The sequence below is a fragment of the Hibiscus syriacus genome, unplaced genomic scaffold (genome assembly GCF_006381635.1).
Source record: "Hibiscus syriacus cultivar Baekdansim isolate YM2019G1 unplaced genomic scaffold, ASM638163v2 tig00117000_pilon, whole genome shotgun sequence".
Lineage (NCBI taxonomy): Eukaryota > Viridiplantae > Streptophyta > Magnoliopsida > Malvales > Malvaceae > Hibiscus > Hibiscus syriacus.
Genome location: NW_024063516.1, coordinates 1,799,363 through 1,822,430, shown reverse-complemented (window position 1 = coordinate 1,822,430; position 23,068 = coordinate 1,799,363). Strand labels below are relative to the sequence as shown.

Genomic DNA, 23,068 nt, shown 5'->3' with positions numbered 1-23,068 from the left:
ATGATTGGTAGCGACTCCTCACATTTCAAAATTCTTTTTAAAGAAAAACCCCCAAGTCGGTATCGGTCTTTCCCCGCACGAGCGAAAAACGATGTCAACAAATCCACTATAAACCTTAAGAACACAAATAGTACAAAAACATAATATCACATGTATTCTAGAACTCGATATATATACTGAAACCCGATATATCTCAAAACATTCTTTCAATCTCTACAAAATTATCTCTGTAACGTAAACCCCAAAAATTGCATAGATCTCGAAAAGGATTACATCTCTACAAAATAACTTTCTCTCAAAGAATTCTAAGGGTGTGTTTGGTTGGGGGAATGTGAGATTCCCATGGGAATGAAATTCACAATCCCCCGTTTGGTTGGTCGGGAATGTCATTCCCGGTAATCTTATATTACCAATTGTGGATTTTTTGGGTATATTACCGGGAATGTTATTACCTCCCTTTCCTTATGTATTGTTGGATTACCGGCATTTTGGATTAAAATGCCCTTAAAATATTTTTTTCTTTCAAAAATATCCTTATTCTGTCATTGAATAATAAAAATTCTACGAAGGTTAAATTACAAATTTATCCTTAAACTATTTTAGATTTACAAAAAAAAAATCTATAATTAAAATTTTATATAAAGTTCAGGGGTTAAAATAAAATTTTACCCTTTCATTAAACATTTTTATATTTTCAATTTTGTAAAAACAATTATATAAATTTTATGAATTTAAATTTTTTAAAGAAAATATATAAACATTTTCCAACTTGTTAAAAAAACAAATATATAATAAAGACAATTTGGTCAAATATACATTCCAATAATCTTTTATTCCTTTAACCAAACACGGTAATCTTATATTACTGCTAAACCAACCAAACACAAAATGCAACATTCCCAGTAATCCTATTCACTGGTAATCTTTTATTCTCACTGGTAATCTTACATTTCGTGAACCAAACGCACCCTAAAGGTTAAGACATAATCTCTATTTATAAAGCTAAATACTTGGTCACCAAGAATTATTATAAATAAGAATTATTGCCTAAAATAAATATTTACTTTATTAAATATACCTAATTACCAAGTAATCTTTAAACAATATAATTACAATAAAGTTCAACTTAATTACCAATTATAATTTGAGTCAAAATATAACAATAAATTTTATTGTCAAAAAATGAATTAAAGTTACACATGTATCCTATAATAATTGAGTTTCATGTGGTTCAAATTTTGTAAAAAAATATATTTAAAATGAAGAAAGAATTGAAGAAATATAGAAATTGAAACCAAATTACAAAACAATCAAATTACCAGCAAAAGCAAAAATTGACATAGTTCTAATATTTAATTTTTTATTTATTTTAAATTTTAAATTGGACTGACTAATTTGATTTAATTAAAATAATTTGAACAGCCCAAATAAATAAAAATTTAAAAATTAATTTTTAATCGAATTTAGTTAGGTTAATTACTAACTACACACGTATGCTTCAAATATTTCTTAAGGAAGACTTCAAATAATTATTTTATAGAAAATTAATTTTTATTATTTCCAGCAATTATTATTTTATATTCTAAGAGCATAGATTTACAATTGAATTTGTATTATAATGATAATTAATAATTATACACATATGAGATAAATAAAATAATAATGTATATCAAATAATTTTTTTATAAAAAATTAAATAGTATAATAGTATGAAAATTAAAATATCATTTGAATTTATCATGACAAACAAGAACCATAAATTATTTCTTTATGTAAATTGAATTAGAAGAAATTATGAACTAAAACAGGATACAAACTCAATTTTTTTTATATATCAAATTACTATGCAAAGCATGATATAGATTAAAACGTAAAGTTGGTTACATAAATAATAAACACATAAAATTTTCTCATATACTAATGCAACATTAAATAAACAAAACAAAAATAAATAAAATAAAAATGTAAGAATACACAAATTATTAAAATATGAAAATATGAATGAAAAATAAAATTCTTAATTTTTATATAAAAATCACTACAAAAGTTATTAAAAACTGGAGCTTTCATTTAAATTTATACTGATAAATCTATAATACTTTAAATAGGAAAATACAAAGAATTCTGTAATATTTGGTCTCTCTTCATATGCCACCTCACGTGAACATCACCTAAAATAAACTAAATTGGAAAAAAAAAGCATGCGTCAAATATCTTAAGGCTAAAGCACAGTCTCTACAGTTCCAGTATTCCAGGTATAAGTAATAGATATGTCATATATATCTAAAATTTCCGAATCCAAGATAAATGATACATTCACTTTAATTTTAAATTTTTTATCATCGATAATAATAATTAATAACCTCAAAATAAATCATTTCTCATATATAATTATAAAATATTTATCTCATGATTAAAGGACGCATAATTAGATTAAATACATAAGTAGTATAATGATTGATTTAATCCTAATGTCGATGTTCCACCTATTGACCATTGCACAGTTTTGAGTCAAGGAATGAGACTTAACTAATATATTAAAAGGAAGTGTGGCAGTGAGAACTGAGAGCCTTTAATGCTCAACTGGCTTACATTACATACGGGCTTACATTACATATTAGGTAGTAAAAGTGGAGTCGTAAATGAGATCAGACAGGATAAGATGAGACATATCGTGAGTTATTCGAGATTAATTTAGTCAAAGTTCGATAAATACTTGATTTGAATAGACTCGATTCGAGTTTTTAACGAGCTAACGAAATAATTGATACTCAACTCGAAAACTCACGAGGAACTCGAAAATATAATATATTAAGATTATATTTTTTAAAAAATAAATTATTAATAATATTAATATTTGTGTGTTGATTTTTTTTTTAAATACAACATAAAATTTTCATGCATTTAAGGTTCAAATTCGAGCTTGAGTTTGAGGCTTCAATTGAGTTAAGTTTAAGATTTTTTTTTTCATTTCAAGCTTTTACGAGCATCAATTCATGGTTTCGAGTTCGAACTTGAAAATTTTAATCTCGTGAGTTTTCGAGTCAAGTCGAGCTCAGTGATACTCGAACTCGACTTAGCTCGTTTACAGCCTTAAGCAAGAGGACTTTCTCGCCCATATAAGGTAGTCGGAAAAAATATTTTCTCATATAAGACATTTATCGTATTATTTCCTAAACTAAGGTTATTGCTACAATCTCAAGGAAAAGGCGTCAAGAATACCACGCGATTTCATTTTTTTTATGAAAGATGCATGAATTACCATGCGCCTTCAACTTTGTAAAGAAAAAAAAAAGGTTAGTGAAATGAAAGACGTGCAACAATCTTGGAGTTTTCTCCAAATTTTATAGAACACGATGTGTCTTCTAAATTTATTATACCAAACACCCTAGTCTAGAAAATAATTGATAGAGTGGACTATTTGGGGAGTGTTTTTTTTTTCAAACACAATATTATAACCATTTCTCCGAAGCAAGAGCCAAGAGGGAGAATACGGGCTGTAAAAGAAAATAGAACTATTTCATATGATATATATTATATTGTACGAATTAAATTATCTTAATATTTAAAGCAATAGTTGTTATTCTTAAAATTTCCTGATTCGAGCATGATGTTTGCATAAGTATTTAAATGTTTATTATATTCTAGTCACCAAACCAATAATATATATATATATATACACACACAATTATCCATTTCTCCAAAAGCTAATCAAAACATTATTAGCTTTTGGAAAGTATGATCCTCTACCTTAAGAATTTAGAACTTACTGATTTCAAATTTGTTAATTGGATTAAATGCATAAATAAGTGTAGTGGTTGCTAAACAACAAAAAGTAGGCACAAACCATGGTGTTTCTTTGTTTTCTTTTCCAAGGAGAAAGAGAAGAAAGGCAAAAGGCAGGGACCAAGGCACATATAAGTTAAATAGGGCAGCTGCCGCCTGCTGAGACTGAGAACTAATGTTGAACACTCTACAGTTACTCGCCCCTTCCTATTTTTTACTGCACAGAAAGAGAAGCTTCTCTTTTCCATCATTAATACTATTACTCACTCTCTTGCAGACTTGCTGCTCTCTCACCATTTATTCCTTCCTCATTCTACACTTCTTCAACCACACCTAAACTGTGCAATAGGTGATTAAGAGAGAATTTGATATGGATAACTTTGATATTGAAGACCCATTGAAGAGCTTGGAAGATCATCAATCTGATTCAGTTCCAGCTCTCTTCTCTTCAGAATCTCATCACATGCCTTCTCTCAACTACTTCTATTGTTTAAAGACCAGTGACTTCCATGTTTCTTTCCGGCAGGAAGCCATTTCTCTCATTTTGCAGGCACCCCTTACTGTTCTCCTTTTCTATCTTTTTGTTTAATGTTGTTTACTGTTCTTGTCTTTTATCTTTTTGCATTTTGTTGTAAACTTGTTTTAGTTTGTCAGGCGCAGTATTCCTGTAACCTTGACCCTTACACGCAATACCTGGCTATCAACTACATGGATCGGTTCATCTCTTGGCAAGAAATCCCTGTATATCTCTTTCTATCTTTATTGTTTATGTATTTTCAACCAAACTTTAGTTAGATAGTGAAGAGTCGATTGAAAAACACAGAAATACCTCTAAATAAGATGCAGAGTTCTTATTCGTTGATGCATTGTAACAACAACTTATGCTGACATAAACGCAATTCATGTCGAACTTTGCAGCAAGGTAATCCATGGGTTGTGAGGCTCATTGTGATAGCTTGCATTTCTCTGGCCGCGAAGATGAAGGAAATACATTTCTCCTTCTCTGATTTTCAGGTATGAAAGAAGAAGCAGAAGCTACATTCGATTTTCATTTCCTTAAATTGTTTAGCCACATGCAAGATTACTAATAAACAGGTGAAACAGAGGGAAGAAAGATTCATATTTGATCCCCCAGTTATCCAACGAATGGAGCTTCTGGTTCTGGACGCCTTGAACTGGCGAATGAGATTGATAACACCCTTCTCCTTCATCACTTTCTATTTATCTTTGTTCGAACTTAAAGATCTACCTTTGTCACAAGCATTAAAAGACAGAGCAACCGATATAATCTTCCAAGCTCCTAACGGTAATTAAACACAACATATAAAGCATTTTTCTCTCCTGACAAAACTGTCTAAACGTGAAGAAAACTTTTTTTTTACAGAAATCAATCTGTTAGAGTTCAAGCCATCAATAACTGCAGCGTCAGCTCTTCTTCTGGCATGTCATGAGCTATTCCCGTTGCAGTTCCCATCTTTCGAAATCTCAATTTTGTCTTGTGAATACGTGAATAAAGTAAGCATGCTTGTACGCCAACAAATTATAGTTTTGTGTTAAAGAATAAATTTTGTTTTGTTTCATGTTCGTATAAATGAATGAAAGAATTCAACGACGAGTTTTTACAGGAGATGGTGCAGAAATGCTTTGATGCAATGCAAGAAATGGTGAATAACGAAGTGAGTGAATCGATGGTAGAGGTTGTGACAAGTTCAAGCACAAGAAACCCAATAAGTGTTTTGGACTGCCACTGCAGCAAATCAGAAAGCGAGAGTTCTACCAACAGCACCACGGCAGCCACCGTAACGCCCGAAAACAGAGGAATCAAGCGACGCAAATTGAATGGTTTTTGCAGCGAAAGTAATATGATGAACATTTCCCAGATTCAACCATGTGAATAAGAGTGTCAGCTAGGGAAAAGGGCCATGAATGGCACACTACCACTATTATAGCCCCTCATTGTCTCGCCCTTTTCTTTGACTAGTAAAAATTTTGAAAAATAAAATGAAATAATTGGAGACGAGAGAAATTAGGCAATCTAATCCATTTTGCTTGATGGTTTATTATTTGTTTATTTACTTGCCTCATTAAATTTAACCGGGTGACATGCCAACTGTTGGAGAAGGAACATGAAGTACCAAAACAAGGCTTTAAAATGTTAAAAATAGTACAAATTGTTACTGTGTTAATTTTCTGCTGTTTTGTAGCAAATAGGGAATAAAGCAATGCTTATGTAAAACTTATATTTTGATATAATAAATTTGGGCAAAATGTTTGTTGGAGTAAATTGAATTTATTTAAAGTTTTAAAAAATAATTCAAAGTCCGACTAAATTTGAAAGATATATGTTCAATGTTTCTAAACTTTATCAAAACTTTAAATTAAGTCTTTTAAGTTCAAATATATTAAAAATATCTTACAAATACTTTAGAATGTTTTTCAATATTTCTCAAAATGTCAAAAACTATATTTTTAAACAAGTTTTGACCACAAGTTTCGATATTTTTCAAGAATTTTGAAACTATCTCAAGAGTTTCGAAACTATCCCAAGAGTTTCAAAACTTTCCCTAAAGTTTCGATACTTTCGCTCTAACAATCATATTTTTCCAATGACTCTTTCGAAGAGTTTCAAAACTTTCCCATAGTTTCGAAACTTTGTGTGCAGAAAGTCCTCCAAACGACTAGCAACTCATTTCAACGTATAAAAACAAGCTCAAGACACTTGAAGAAGGTTACACAACACATATCCAAACAATCAAATACAAGAGAAAAACTTTTCATTCTTTATTTCTCTTTCTCTTGTAAATATTTGTGTTTTGTGAGCTTTAATTTGTAAACACCTTCCTTTTTATAAGTTTTATTGTTTACAATTTTTTTCTTTTGTAAATGGATTTTGGTTCTAACTAAGCTTTTGAAAAGCTAGGGAGTTTGTAAATGTTATCTCTTTATCATTGAAAAAGAAAGAACAAATTAGAGGATTTGTTGAAAAATCTTAAGTGAAGAGCTTATGTAGTGGATGTAAACTTTATTGAGGGAGTTGAACCACTATAAATCATTGTGCAAATTTTTCTATCTTTATTATCCTCACTCCCTAAATTTCTAAAAACCAATTCACCCCTCTTGACACATATTTCGGTTAATCGATCGAGCTTCATCGAACCTAACAACTTTCTTCAATAAGATATTTTAATGTGAAAAAATGGGATTTTTCTTGAAAAAAACATAAAAGGAAGTTTCATTTATCATGTCAAACTAGAGAACACGACAATGAATTGGTTAAAAAAAAGGACCAAAGAAAATGAATATTGGCGGGGAAGAAGCAGAGGCAAAAAACGTTCAAGGCACGTTGATGTCCTAAAAGATTATGGTATCTTTGTCTAGAAACTACACAATTTATGTGGTTGAAAGCAACCAGGGTGCAGGTGAGGGGAAGACAGTAACTGTCTTATCTTCGTGGGTATTGAGGTACCGTGAAGCACGAGAAACGCGGCAAGACTTAAGTGGTGGTTGGAATTTTTTGTTTTGTTTTTAAACACAAGAACAATCAGCTTAAACATAGCGAGGTTTTGTTATTTGGTCTTGTTTGTCAATTAGGGAATATGTTTTTGTAAGAAATGAATTGATTGCACCACTGCAGGTTTTGCCATTAATTGGTAGATTTGGATCATTGGGGCAAAGGTTGATGGTCCTGAATGAAGCTTTGGGGACCATCCTTTGGAGGGAAATATAGGAAATATTGTTTCTGTGGACAGAAAAAAGAAAACATCTTAAGAGCCACCACGTCATCGTAGATGGTTCAAGTATCAAAGCCCAAATTACATTTATGGTATAAAGGACGCTTTGGATTGGGATAGGAAAACAGAGTTCAAATATTAAATCTAGGCTTGCCCCTAACATTTACATATGTTCGGTTTAACGTCCTTAACGTCAACAAAAATTAACTATTTAATTTCAAATGATCCGTAAGGTGTAAAACTAAAAAAGTTTACACAGTGGATCCTAACTTATATACAAATGGTTAATCATAGTTTCACGTTAAGGAACAAGTTAAAAAGTCTATTTCCAAGGTATTTTCATTAAAATAAAGATAGTATACATTTCAGAGAAGCATCAAGAACAGTCGTGATGAATAAGGTAGCATGCAATCAATCTAGGTAAAGATGAAAGGACGAAACTGCCTCAAAGTCTACGAGAGAGAACTAAAAGTTGGATTGGATATCCTAAAATCTCCCCCAGACTACTACATTTAGTTTCCTTTTTATGCACATGGAAACACCGGTATGCATCTCGAATAAAACGGATCATCGTTCTTGCAGGATTCGACAATCCAAGCTGAAAAAACTTTGCTCTCTATTCTGCTTGAGCAACATCCTTCCATCAAAGAATAAATTGTCAGGGATGTTGGTAACTCACTGTTGTAGCCGATATTGATCTCTATCTTCCGAGTAAAGCTTCTCATGTTCTAGCATTACCATTGCCATTTAAATTATTTTGTGCCTCAGCCGTCTTAATTGACATAGGAGGAGGAGGGTGTAGCTCAAAGTGCGGTTTTCGGCCTTCAGCACAACTCATATATCACCACGACCGTGCCATGTACCATCTTGGCTTGGACATTGTTCATCTCCAACGTTCTAGACTCCTGCTCCATGTTAAAAGGAAAAGAATCTATTTATCGAACTTCAGGAAAATGATATTTTTTTTAAGAATTACTATTTGAAATACAGAATCAATTGCAATAAACTCTGAAGTTCAGGACTAGAATACATATAATCCCCAAACCTGCTCATATCTGGGCATTGCCCATTTCCAGGAATGGAGTTAAGAGTGTAGAAATATGAATTTTATCTTACCTGAAGAAAACAAAACCCGAAACCAGCCCGCCGCATGTTCTTCCCAAATCTGTAGCAGGGACAACTGCAATACCAAAACAAACTATTATATATATATATATATATTATACTGACGAGCTTTAAATTAAAATATTTACACTTTACAAAAATAATATAGACCGCTCTATTGAAACTACAACTCAACTGTACAATAAAATTTATAAATACACATTCACTTTGAAAAACGCTGAGAGGTACTTTGAATCTGCATTGGTCTGAAGTGAGTTTTGATCTATCTACTGCTCCTCACCTGCTGGATCTAGTGACCTGCCCACGGAAACAATCTGTTAGCTCAGCGACACACTAATAGCTAAAACATACTAAGTGCATATCACTGAAAGGCTAGCAATCAAGTCTATTGATCTGATATGCTTAATGAATATTTCTACACTACTGTAGACATCATGGTGCGACTGAGGGATTACTGCATCTCGGAGCTAACACACCCCTCTGGTCTACTGAGATATGCCCTCGAAATTTTGCATCGGACACCATACCCCTGACTAACCCACCCCTTGTGAGTGTCAGACATCGGCCTTAGTTAGTCAGTTTTAGGGGCCTCGCGCCCTAGCTAAGGATATCCAGACTACATCTATACTTTCGACTCCACTAGCTTTTCTAAAGGAACTCGAGTGTCCGAATTGTTTCCCGAACATCAAACAAGGCTAGTCTTATTTGTCCCTAATTATTTGGTTTATACGTTTGATTTAAACATTAAAATTGTTCCACTTGTTGTCTTATTTGATGATGTAATGAAGTGTCGGGGGTACCTCGTGTCTAAATCCCTAAAAAACTAATCTTTTTGCCCAAAACATACTGAAAGTATCAATACTAACCATGAGTATCGATACTCCAGAAAAAGTTCAATACTTTATATAAGTACTGATACTTTTAAACATTTTGTTCTGCCTACTTTCGATACTTTTTTAGAGTTTCGAAACTATGACCCAAAGTTTCTATACTCTTGTAAGAGTTTCGATACTCCTACCCATAAAACATGATTTTACTTAGAAACAAAGAACAAGTATCGATAATAACCATATAGTATCGATAGTCTACCTGCAGAAGTCATAAAACAAGCACGAAAAACTCTAATTTTCAATCCCAAAGGCCCTAATGAGGTCCCCAAAAATTCTTTAAAGTCTTATGTGATATTAAGGGAGCATAAATAAAGCTTAGAAACATGTTGAAAACAATAAACATAAAATCTACCATAGAAAGCTACTAAACATGCTTTATCTCAACTTCTAGCTAAAACTCATTTCTAATGATTCTACAACTAGTATGGAAAAGTTAATATTATGTTACCTAGATTCTTTGGATGCTAGAACACTTGAATCAACTAGGGATCCACTCTTCCTTTTCCCTTGGCTTGAACTCTCTCTTCAACCTCTTTAACTAATCAAGGTATAAAAATTGATTACTTACTTAACTAGGTGTTGGATAAAGCTTAGATACACTCCCTACAACTCAAACACTCTCCTAAAATGACTTAAAACACTTGATTTCTAAAAACCCTTTTTTAAAAAACTAAGCCAAAACTTAATATTAAGGGCTCTAATGGAAGCTTAGAAGATGAAGAATAGATTTCTTACCTTGGTTGCTTCAATCTAGGCTTAGGTTTCCTTAGAGTTTGATCTTTACTAGGGAGAAGGAAGGAAGAAGAAGAATATGGAGAAATAGAAAATGAAGAGATATTTTTGGAGAATGACTCACGTGAGATACTATAGGAGAGGGGGGTTTTAAGCTTTAAAAACAAGATATGGGTAAACTACACTTTTAGTTATTTCCCTTTATAACTTAAATTAAAAACATCACTTGACTTTTGGGCCAACCTTAAGTCCAATACCCTCTTTAAATGGTCCAAACTATCTTAGAAGGTCTAATGAGCTCACCTGACGGGTTTCGGGTTAACCGAAACTATTAACCCGCGTTCAATAATTAGTTGCGTTAGAAACTCTTCATTTTTCCTATTTCTTTTATAGGCAATATTAGTTTAACGGTTAAAAAGAAAATAACTTTTTAAAAATTTAAGGTCATATTTGAACGGTTCTCATATAATGTAATTTAATATAATTATATACTTATGATGTATTTAAATAAACATATTAATTTATAAATTTTATTGAATTGGTATAATAAGAAATTTTTATTTATATTATTTAATTCTTAGAGAATATGAGAAATCGATGTAATTATATATTTCAATTTTATAATTAATATTATTTAAAATTTATATAATTATAATTTTTTATCAATCATACCATAAAAGAATTATAATGTAATTATATTTCATCAAAAAAATTTACTACGGGCAATCCATTAAACTTTAAGTGATGCTTGAATGTAGGGATTTAAGAAGATGAAAATTAAACCGGACAATCACGAAGTGTTGAAGCATTAAGAATCTTAATTGAAAAGTATCATTTTCATCATAGTCTCTTCGCTTGTGGAATGAGTAGTGACGGGTCCAAAAATAAATTTTAGGATAGGTATATGTGTATTAGTACGAGGTGATCATAAATAAAATTTCAAGGTGAATATTTTTAGTAAAATAAACAACTAACATAGAAAAATAAAATTTTAAGGTCAACATATACCCACCCTGGATTCTACATGCATCCGCCCCTGGGAATGAGAAATAACATTATTGAGGCATGAATGCAAAATTAATGTGCATCATATAAATCGTGGCTTCTACCAAGAAAATATGTTAATATTTCTCTACAAAGAGGTAAGAAAGTTTTTGTCTTGGTTGCCCCGGGCCGCTACTACTTCCCCAAATGCAAGAGATCAGTTGGTTGTTTCAAGATGGATCCCATTCCCCGTGGCTTCTACCTATAAAATATGTTAATATTTCTCTATGTCGTTAGCTAGAGTCAATATATTTCTGCAATTATTGTTATATTTTATAGGTTTTCTCACAATTAGACATACTGTATCAACAATATTTAAAAGTATCTATCTTTTTACTGATATTTATACGCCAATATGAAACGGTTTCAATTCAGCGTAATGATTTATTTTGGGCCAGAGTATTGGAATCTTCAATGGTGTGCAGGCAGCTTGAGATGAAATTAGGAAAAGTGTAGCACACGAATATTCTAAACACTTGGCCCATTATGTTCCTTTTATTGGACCCTTTAGCTAGGCAAGTGAAATATACGTTACAGTTCAATTTGTCACAAGCCTATGGAGAAGATATTTGGTGTCCATTTGTACAGAACTTTCCATCTAGATCACAAAAAATAAACCACACAATTCCATTTCTCTTATTAACAACAGTCGCAATGTTTCACTTGCCTACAGAGGTGAAATGTCTAATTACATAAGGAATAAGGACTTGGCCTCTCCGTCCAGCCTAAGTTGGACCAATGGAGGAGCAGACGTGCACATTTGTATTTGAATCATTTTTTTTAATTTTATAATTAAACTAACATTTAAGATAATTAAAAAATTGAAAAAAACTATGATTCAATTTTGGTATAAAAATAATAAAAACCTTGGAAGCATCTCTCTTAATTTGAGATTTGCAACAGTTAAGCACTCCATCAAGAAACTATGTGGGGGGGGGGGGGAGTGAAAAAGAAAAACAAGGGGTCTAAAAGGCATGGGGGCAAGATTACGAAGATAATTTCACTGGGCATGTGTACGGACTGACACAGCCTACTATACCGAATTAAGATATTTAGGTAAAGACTACTGTTAATGGCAAAACATAAACCGGAAACAGTGCCTGATACTTTTTGGCTTTCTATAAATACTTTGTATCGCCAATTGATGCGAACCGCAAGGTAGGTATTTGTCTATGGGGATCCTCCTCCATAGATTGCATGTGCGCATAGTATTCCGGCATATATTTCATTTACATATTAGATCACTTCTTTCTTTTAGTATCAAATAGACATAATAATTCGTATTTTATATTTGCTTGTCTCTGATATTTTATTTTTATTTTTATGTAAATCTAAATATAAGATAAGTTATCCCATGTATTTAGGATTTGATATTAGCTAATGAGTTGAAATTTTGTAATTGTGAGAGTATTAGGATGGAATGTAGTAGGAAAACTTATGGGCTTGAGTTGGAACGTTTTGATGCTTGTTTTGCAATTTTTATTAATTAAGCGGGGTAATATTATATTTAAAAAATAAACGTCGAGATTCAAATACATATAAAATAAGATAATATAAACATTCTAAACCATTTGAGTAATTAATGAATATCTTTACTTTGTGCTTTAAATAATGACTTATGCCTTACTTAAAATAATAATAATAATAATACTAAATTGTTTTTAATTTAAAATAGAAAAATAAATTATTTAAATATTGAAACATTGATTACTAAATATATCATTTTAGTAATATCTAAAATAAATAAAAACATCAAACAACACTTATTATATTCCAAACCATGAAGAGATGTTTTTCAGTAACTTATACTAAATGGTTTTATTTCTATATTTATATTTAAACATTGTCGATCATGACATAGATCTGAGTTGATGGAGTTGGATAGTGTTTGACTCATGTTCGTTAAAAAATTTTGTTACTCAATTTGACTCGTTTCTCGTTAAACTCATTACAAAAAACATGTTGTTCGACTTAACTCCTTGTTCATTAAGCTGACCAAAAATGTTACCTTATTTTTTAACTGTATGCAAAATATACTAATATTATATAAAACTTAATATAGATGTAAACTAATAAATTTAACCAAAAAATTAACAAAAATGTGTATGAAGCAAATTTAAAGTCTAAACTCTAATGTAACAATCCACAAATATACCAAACTAGTAATTTAGTAAATTAATAGATTAACAATTTAATAGTAATTAGTAATTAGTAATTTATCATCTTCCCTATTATCTATTAGTAAATTAGTAATTATTATTTGAACTTTCGTATTCTGGATGAAATATTTTTTTAAAGTAACTACTACAAAAAAATATAAAAAGAAATTAACGAAGTGTCCGAGAACTTATCGAGTCGAGATCGAGTAGAGTCAACCCAAATTGAATATTAACTGAGTTTTGAGTTAGTTGATTCAATCTAAATTGAATGTTAACCGAGTTTTGAGTGAGTCGAGTTAAAAAAACTCATGAGCTTCTCAACTTATTGAGCACCCAGGGATGGACCGAGGGGGGCAGGTGGGGGTAGTATCTCCTTCAAATTTTAAAATTAGCATATATTTTAAATTTTCTCTATTTATTTCCTATTGAAAATCTGTTTTGCCCCCCTAGAATTTTAGTTGACCCCCTTAGAATTTTAGTTCATCCATCATAAGTTTAAGTTCGCTCCCCTAACATAAAATATAAAATCATGCGTCTGTCCCGGAAGCACCCCTAAGTATAAATTAATTTACCTCTATGAGTTAGTTCTATGTATAATTTTTTATTTGTTATTTTATAATATTTAATATAAGTAATTATTAATAAATTAATTTAATAATTATTAATGATTTATATAGAAAATTACCTTAAAATAATTTAAAATAGATTTCCGTAAAAAAGCGTTACAACTAAAATATATTTAGTCATTTTTTTAATAAAATGTATGATTTCTAATTAATGGGAGGTTTGTAAAATGATTCTACTGATTATAGTATTTTATATTTTTATATAGTGAATGAAGATTCAAAATATAAATTAGAAAATTTAATTTAAAATAAGATAAAATAATAATGCTAAAACTAGTACAAAGATGTTAAAAAAATATTAAAATATTTAAATGTTTGGACAACCTTAAATTAATATCCAAAATGTTTGGTCCATCATGTTTATAGATTGGACTGTTTAGGGGTGGGTAAAGCCCAAACTCATCATATCCTAGTTTTTCTAAGACGATCTAAGAAAAATGACAATCCTCCAACACGATGTCGTTTTGAGCTTCCATCCCCCTATTCGTCAAGGAGTTTCAAATGTAAAGTTAAAGGCAGAGTAGATAATTTGATGTCATAACGTCATAGGAAGGAAGGAAACATAAATTTTGGAGGAAGGATTGTCGACAATAACCAATGTACAGGTAAGAGGAAGTTGGTCGGGACCGGCATTTTTCTGGGGCCCTACTCTTTGTGTCTTTCCTCGAAGTTGAATGGGGAGGTACCAGCTGGTGGCGCTGGGTTTTTATTCAAGTTATGCAAAAAGGGTTGTGGTTTTATAAGGCAAATTTTCCGGGAAAAATAACTTATGCCTAGTTTTTACCCACCAGGGCCGCTAGAAATTGAGCAAGAATCGCACCTTTAATGTCAAGATTTTTTTCCTAAAGCATAAATAGGAAGCGATCGATATGTAGCCAGAGGCAGAGTTCCATTTCATGAAAGCCTTCTGGCTGCCAACCACTTCAGCTTTTATTCAGAAGCCATGCAACTAAAGGGTTTAGGAAGATCATAAATCAAAGCTCCCCATTGATTTATTCAACTTATGGAAATAAAGTTCATTTTTTAATTGGCAAAATCTCCGAGGAAAATATTATCAACGTTGCAGAGGTCTAATGACAGTTATAATGTGAACGAGAGACCCCTTGTTGAATTGCTGTTTTATAATTTAGTGGTTTTATCAGCAAAGAAGCAGGGCTGATACATGATGGGACAAATACGGTGAAAAACGAAACCGAACTGGAAGTAGTTCGAATATTTTGATATATATTTCATTTGCAAGCGGTACAAATTACAAAAGCCTGATAATTACTAATAGTTGGACAAACGGTCTAGAAATTGAGAATGGCTTCTACCAATAATTTTTTGGAGTCGTTCATCAACTCAGGACTGAGTCTAAGCATGAGGGTACAAAACTCCATCTCATTCAAAGCCCCATCCCCATCCATATCACCTTCCCTCAACATGAAAATCGCCTCCTCATCGCTCATCTCCTTCAATCCAAGCAACGCCGAGTTTCTCTTCAAGCTGTTGAAAGTGATCACTCCCTTGTCCCCGTCCACCAGCAACCCAAACCCATTGCTCAGCTCCTTCATAAAACCTTCAGCACCCAGTTTCTCAACCATCGTTGGGAAAAAATCTTCGAACACGAGAGCATTTTTGGACCCCATTTTTTCTTATTTGGTTTTCTTCTAAGCGTAAAGGAGAAGCTATGGGTTCTTTTGTTTGTATGATTTCGAAATGGAAACTAATGAAGAAAGTGGAGGTAAGCCGGGGGTATTTATATGTGATGGGAAGAGAATAAAGCTGTGGAGGGAAAAGGGAAGAAATGTTCGAGGAAAGAGTGTTATAATGAGAACAAATTAAAGGTGAAGATAAAACACATGACGTTGTTTGAGGAGGTTGTCCTTCCTCGAAGTTGCATGTTGTCCGAAAGGGATTGACTTGTTTTGGATTCAATTCACTTACGTTCTAAAACTCAATCAACAATATTTCGTAGCCTTTGTATTTTTTTTAATCAAGGTTTGTAGTATTGGATTCTGACAGGGGAGCATATTAGTTTGGGCAGTACGATTTGGCCCATTCTAAAACTGTCATAGCATTAGCGTACTTGGGCGTTTGTTTTGGGCTATGGAATTGGACCAATCAACCCAGAAAAACCAACTTCGATATATGCCTCTCTCCTTGTGTTTATTTTGTAAGAAATTCCTTCAATTTATTGGCGTGTGGCTATGCCAATTGCCAACAAACATGGCAATAAGTCAGTAACAATGACATTTCTCTCTTTATGATAATGAGTGTAAGAACCGACCAATAACGTTATGAAGTTTGAATTTTTTTTAAACCAGTGTAAATTCATGTTTGCTCACCAAAATCTGTGATCGATTACCAGGCTAAGAAATTTTCTTCCCATGTAGGCCCATCACAGTACTGTCTAAAAGTTAAAATTGGTCGTATTAAAGTCTTTTACGAATCTTCCAAGGAACAGAAAATAATTTTTTTATAGTTATTCTTAGCTGTGGAGCAGATTGAAGAGCAGGCAGGCCCTGATCTCCAACCACTCCAACTATCTTCAAGTTTCGTCTTGCGATCAAAGAATGTGAAGAAATTTCTAGACACTAAATCTTCCTGTTTCCACTTTAGCTTATGATTCCTCCTCACTTTTAAAAGAAATTGCATCGTATAAAGTTGAAGCTGACATTAAAGGGCCCGCATAATTGAAAATTCAACGAGCCTTCGTATGATTTTACAGCATCTGGAAAGCAGAGTCCGAAGAAGATGAATCCCCACGGCTTTTTTATTAGACGTTTAAAGATCAATCTTCTCATACAGTGGATGAAGATACACTACCAAACAAATGATAAAAATTCTATATTGTCCAACAAGACCCAATCATTTATATATTTACTTCTTGCTAGCTTGATGGGAGAATCATTTACACGTACAAGGTTTATGATGTCAATTTTCTTACAGACGTTGTAATCATGGATCCAACAGCTCTGGATCCCATACCATCCATGAATGACGAAAACATGTCGTTCGAACTTTTGTCTTGAAGTATGAGATATTAACTGCACCAAAAAGCTTAGCGGATTTTTTACACAACGGAGACACACTCGTATTCATCATCAATTATGTGAACTTTATGTAAAAGTATCTTTAGTATATTAATTGTAAACCATTTATTTAATAACATCTTTGTCATGAAATAATTTTGGGAAAATATCTAAGCTTGAGTTCTCTCTTACAAGTTACACACGTACCAGACTTGGTAGTCATATAGAAGACTACGATTCAACAAATTCAGTCAATTCTTTTTCTACTTTTAAGACTAAAATAACAATCAATTTTCTAACCGTAAATTGTGGTAGGGCTGCTTATCCAGCTACTCTGCACTAAAACAAGCCTTCTCCGTTCAACTAGTCAATTACATGCCTAGATTCTCTAACTTGACTGTTAAACACTAGGGTGGAAAGTTGCTAAATAATTGAAACATAATTTGATGTAGAGGAATGTAAGATGAGCAAAACATATGGGGAAATTGAAGGGGAACCTCTTGTTTTTTCTATCTGTAGTATCTTTGTTCTTGGAAAGTTTGATTGCCGTTGATACCATAACTCCATCACGCTCAATTGACGATAGCCAGACGATAGTTTCAGCGGGTCATAAATTTGAACTCGGTTTCTTCAATGGCGGGAACTCTGATAATCGATATATCGGAATCTGGTACAAGAACCTTCCTGTTCGGACTGTTGTGTGGGTCGCAAACAGAGAATCTCCGCTTGTAAATTCTTCTGGATTATTAACACTTGGAGATGATGGAACACTGTACATTGTCAATGATTCCAAGAGCATTATCTGGTCTTCGATTCCATCCCTGACGGCTAAAGATCCCGTTGCGGTGCTGTTAGATACAGGGAATTTCGTAGTGAAAGATGCGGGGGATAACAATGAGGAGAACTACATATGGCAAAGCTTTGACTATCCTTCGGACACATTGCTACCAGGCATGAAACTTGGTTGGAACAAGAAAACTGGTCTGAACAGACATCTGACATCATGGAAAAGTTCAGACGATCCTTCTCCCGGGGAATATACTTATATTGTAGATCCTCGTGGACTTCCTCAACTCGTCCTTCGCAAGGGATCCGATAAGCAGTTCAGAAGTGGACCATGGTATGGAACACAATTTAGTGGTGTCCCAGTTTTGAAGGTAAACCCGGTTTTCACTCCAATATTTATCTCCAATGCCGATGAAGTTTATTATTCATATAACATAACAGCCAATATCCCATCAAGGTTTGTGTTGAGTCAATCCGGCTCGGTTCAGCACCTTTCCTGGAATGATCGCCACTCTGATTGGTACCTCATATTCACAGTTCAACAAGATAGATGTGATAACTATGGCTTGTGTGGTAGCTACGGTACCTGCAACATTAACAGGACTCCCAACTGTGACTGCTTGAAGGGCTTTGAGCCCAAATTGTCCAAAGATTGGGATGTCCTTGACTGGTCAGGCGGATGTGTACGAAAAGATGAACGTGTATGCCATGAAGGAGAAGGGTTCCTGAAATTTACAGGGCTGAAACTGCCAGATGCATCTCAGTTTAGGGTGAATGTAAGTATGACAATCGAAGATTGCGAGGCAGAGTGCCTGAAGAATTGTTCTTGCACTGCATATGCTAAAGTAGACATTAAAGGCACAGGGAATGGCTGTGTAACCTGGTATGAAGACCTAATTGATATTAGAGAAGTTCCTGAATACGGACAAGATCTTTATATAAAAATGGCAGCTTCTACACTTGGTGAGATTTCTTTACCTAAATCCTAACAGTATTCCTTTTCATCAAATAAAGGATGCTTAGCATTGTCTGACGCAGGGCATATCATATAACAATTTTCATTCTTTCAGAGAGATGTTTCCTGAAATTTTTATTTTATTTTCAATTTTTATTGTTAGAAAGACATGCCGATACAAGCAACAATAGGAAGAATGTGACAATTGCGACAACTATATCAGTGGCTTCAACAATGATGATCTTGGTTCTGATTGGCTGGTTTGTGAATTGCAAGAAAAAGATGATTAGAGGTATGCTTTGCATGAACCTTGGCTTTACCTCTGTTTTACTTTCCTAATTCATCTTTGTTAACTTAACAGTGTTCCTATTAACAGCTCATCAACCAGAAAATCAAGTGACCATTAGCAAAGTTGAAAGTGACGATGTTTTTGAGCTCCCCTTAGTGAAATTTGCCACTATTCAAGCTGCTACTAACAACTTTTCTGCTTCAAACAAGATTGGTGAAGGTGGATTTGGACCAGTATACAAGGTGGAAATACATTTTCAGATTGTTCTTTCTTCTCTTCTTTCCCGTTGATGTTGCTAAACAATGCTTGAAATGATTAATAGGGTGCGCTGCAGTCCGGACAAGAAGTGGCTGTGAAGAGACTTGCAGAGAATTCTGGACAAGGCCTTCAAGAGTTCAAAAATGAAGTCCTTTTAATCTCCAAACTTCAACATAGAAATCTGGTGAAGCTACTAGGTTTTTGCATTGAAAGGGAAGAGAGAATGTTAATCTATGAGTACATGCCAAATAGAAGCTTCGACTCCTTTATCTTTGGTATCGATCACAACTTTCTATTCATTTTTTCTGATACGTATCTTTCGCAAATAGAAGCTGGACCGGTATTGATCCCTTTCGGTTTCAAGGTTAAGACTGTCAAACCATAAATGATGTACAATGGCTGCAGATGAAACAAGACGGCCTTCACTTGACTGGAGAAGAAGACATGACATCATTGTTGGGATATCTCGTGGGCTTCTTTATCTTCATAGAGACTCAAGGCTGAGAATCATCCACAGGGACCTAAAGGCCAGCAACGTTCTGTTGGACAACGATATGAATCCCAAAATTTCAGACTTCGGAATGGCGAGAACTTTCCGCGGGGATCAAACTGAAGCAAATACAAAAAGGATAGTTGGAACCTAGTAAGTACACAAGGTTGTGTTTCTGTATCAAAGTGTTATAAGATTTGAATTTTAGAGCTAAAAATGATCCTGTTGGCTTTGGTGATGAACACAGTGGTTATATGCCACCAGAGTATGCAATAGACGGACACTTCTCTTTGAAATCTGATGTGTTCAGCTTCGGGGTCATATTGTTGGAGATGGTGAGTGGAAAGAAGAACAGGGGTTTTTTCCATTCCACACATAAACTCAACCTTCTGGGGCATGTAAGTATATACACAGTGGACGTGGAATCAAATGTTATCTGTTAAATTTTGTGTTTAAACCGCTCTAACTCAACAATGAATGTTTAGGCCTGGAAGTTGTGGAACGAAGAGAAGGCCCTGGAATTAGTGGATGAATTGATGGAACTAGGTTTTCCAGAAGAGGAAGCACTAAGATGCATACAGGTAGGGCTCCTTTGTGTGCAACAAAGGCCAGAAGACAGGCCTGTGATGCAAACAGTGGTGTTGATGTTGGCTACCGAGAGTATGACATTGCCTCAACCTGGAAGACCTGGGTTCTATGCGGAGAGGTGTCTTTCCGAGACGGATTCATCGTCCATTGGGAATCTAATCTCGAATGAGATGACTGTTACCTTATTAGAGGGTCGTTAGCAATCAATCCACTGACATTTTGATTTTTGTATCATCAAAGCAATGAGAAAACCTTGTCAACATATTGAATTATCATCACCTCTCAGTTCTCACGTAACAAGCTGCTGAAAAACGGCTGCTTCATTTGAACCCAAGCCTTCGGCTTCAGGCTAGAAGCTTTGGCTCCTTAAAGGTTCCACAACATGACCCGATCTGTTGCTGAACATAAATCTTAGATCTTTGTTTGTAGTATTATTAATTAGAGCAAGTTTACTACACTTAATGCTTGCAATTAAATTGACATTATGTTCATAATCTTAGCATCTGGGTTTCATACATAGAAAGGAACAACATTTTGAATTGTCATGGTCAGATTCGAGACAGGCAGTAGCAAAGGCAGTGGATCCTTCAGTGCAGTGATTCTCTCAATTCCTCACGCTCTAGATGCTCCTATGATAGAATTAGTTCAAATTTATTTGATATGTTTGAATAATGATAATAATACAATCTGGGGTCAAAATTCAAATGAAATCTCCTTTGAAGAAGGAACATTTCCGATATGTCAAATAGCATGAGAAAACAAATAAAAGAATAAGTTGGGGACAAATCATTTTTCCCATCAACACCTGGAAAATTTGAAAGAATCTGTAACAATGGTGTGAGAGAACTTCCTTGGAAGGCTATTATAAGCCATAGAGTGTTGATTCGAAAATGCCACACGATATTGGATTCAAAGGAGAGAAAAGAAATGACCCTTTTCAAGCTAAGGAAGAAGATAACTTGTGGTGGAAGATAGAAAGTATTGTTTGAGTTCTTCATTAGATTAGCCAAAACAAGGAAAGTGAACAACTTTTACTAAAGTGACGGATCTAAGCTCATACATTGATGGAGCTCATATATACTTTACTAACATCAACAGGGATGCCCAGATGCTTTCCCTTTTCAGTATTCCATTTTATGTCTCCATCTTTGTACTTTACTGTAACCCAAAGGAAAAAAATTTAAAAGATAGAAATTGAAATCAACTGGTATTGGAATATACTTAATTTTTTCAATATAATTATTTGTACGAGATGATATGTAACAAGTTTGATTCTGTTGTCTGGGCTTCTAAATATGGCTGGAAGATAAAAGGGCCTTGCATTTCACCCTAAGTCCTTTTTTTTTTTTTCTTTTTCGCAAACGACATTCTGGTCCTTTTGAAAGCGAATTTAGACCCTATTTCTGCAATCATAGATCTGGCGGGTGTGCGTTGTAGCATGTCAGGTCTTCAAATGAATAGATTGAAAAGTGAGATTTTGAGTTCTGGATTAACGCGGGCAGAACTTCAAGATGTTATTGACCGCACTGGACTGGACTGAAGCTCGGAACTCTTCCTGTACGACATCTTGGACCTCCCTTGGTAACTAAGAATCTTAGAGAACCTGACTGTGGCTCACTGGTGGGGAAGATTACGCAGTGAATTAGAAATCTACCTTCTCACTTCTCCTTTTAAATATATATTATTTGGGTAAACTATACCCTTCATCACTTAACTATTTAGTTATTTTACTTTTGTCGATCTTTTAATTTTATCAATCACACCACTTAATTATTTAATTATATTAATCAAACCACCTTCCGATAATATCTAACGGAAGCATGCTTAGTTCATAAAATCGATATAATTATACTTTTAGTCTTCAATACTTATATATTCTATCAATTTAATCATAAATTTAATTATTTTTTAATTGTGTATTTATATTCCAACTAAATAGTGACACATGTACCATTTGTTTGATGGAAAATCAAATTTCGATTAAAAGCAGAGACAATGAAGTCATTCAGAACCGAACTTTGGACAATGGGAAGCATACGCGCGCACCTAGCCACTGAACCAGGCACCATGTTTGCGTAACAACACTTTATCTATTTTAGTTAATCCGACGCCATGATATGGAGCCATTTCAACGCTGGGAATGGTAGAGCAAATTTTGGATACTTTTTAATTATCTAAAATTTTTAAATATTATTAGAAAAATATAAATATTTAAATTAAGAAAAGAATGAAATATTTTTTTGGTTATTTTTAAATTAAGATATAAATTAAAAAATTAAAAAAAGTAAGATAAGAACATATATTTTTTAAATTAAGATAAAAATATATATTTAATAATTTAATTTAATAATTTAAGATAAAAATAAAATATATTTTAAAGTTGAGCTCTATTAAAATAAAGAAAAATATTTTTAATAGTTAAGATAAAAATAAAATATATTTTTAAGTTAAAATAAAAATAATATATATTTTTAAGTTAAATATAAAAATAAAAATATTTTTAAAAAAATTATATGTGAAATTAATTTAATATTTGTATTTAAATTAAGATATATATTAAGAATTTAGAATTTAGAATACAAAATATATACTCTG

At 33.1% G+C, this 23,068-nt stretch overlaps 3 protein-coding genes across 4 annotated transcripts; 2 read left to right on the top strand and 1 right to left on the bottom strand.

Moving 5' to 3' along the window:
* The first annotated feature begins 3,308 nt into the window (after positions 1-3,308).
* Positions 3,309-21,034, top strand: LOC120194633 (G-type lectin S-receptor-like serine/threonine-protein kinase At4g27290). Of its 2 annotated transcripts, XM_039196893.1 has the most exons (8): positions 3,309-3,314; positions 17,576-18,856; positions 19,012-19,140; positions 19,225-19,379; positions 19,460-19,670; positions 19,801-20,038; positions 20,133-20,283; positions 20,371-21,034. In XM_039196893.1, the coding sequence occupies exons 2-8, from the start codon at positions 17,584-17,586 to the stop codon at positions 20,671-20,673; spliced, it is 2,460 nt and encodes an 819-aa protein (XP_039052824.1). In that variant the 5' UTR covers positions 3,309-3,314; positions 17,576-17,583; the 3' UTR covers positions 20,674-21,034. The 2 variants fall into 2 exon arrangements, with proteins under 2 accessions (XP_039052824.1, XP_039052823.1); XM_039196892.1 differs by lacking the exon at positions 3,309-3,314 and having other exon boundaries at positions 17,434-18,856.
* LOC120194634 (putative cyclin-D6-1) lies at positions 4,140-5,928 on the top strand. Its single transcript, XM_039196894.1, has 6 exons — positions 4,140-4,336; positions 4,441-4,527; positions 4,705-4,800; positions 4,891-5,092; positions 5,171-5,301; positions 5,412-5,928. The coding sequence occupies exons 1-6, from the start codon at positions 4,157-4,159 to the stop codon at positions 5,682-5,684; spliced, it is 969 nt and encodes a 322-aa protein (XP_039052825.1). The 5' UTR covers positions 4,140-4,156; the 3' UTR covers positions 5,685-5,928.
* Positions 15,274-15,878, bottom strand: LOC120194635 (calcium-binding protein PBP1-like). Its single transcript, XM_039196895.1, has one exon. The coding sequence runs from the start codon at positions 15,719-15,721 to the stop codon at positions 15,383-15,385; it is 339 nt and encodes a 112-aa protein (XP_039052826.1). The 5' UTR covers positions 15,722-15,878; the 3' UTR covers positions 15,274-15,382.
* Positions 21,035-23,068: the final 2,034 nt, after the last annotated feature.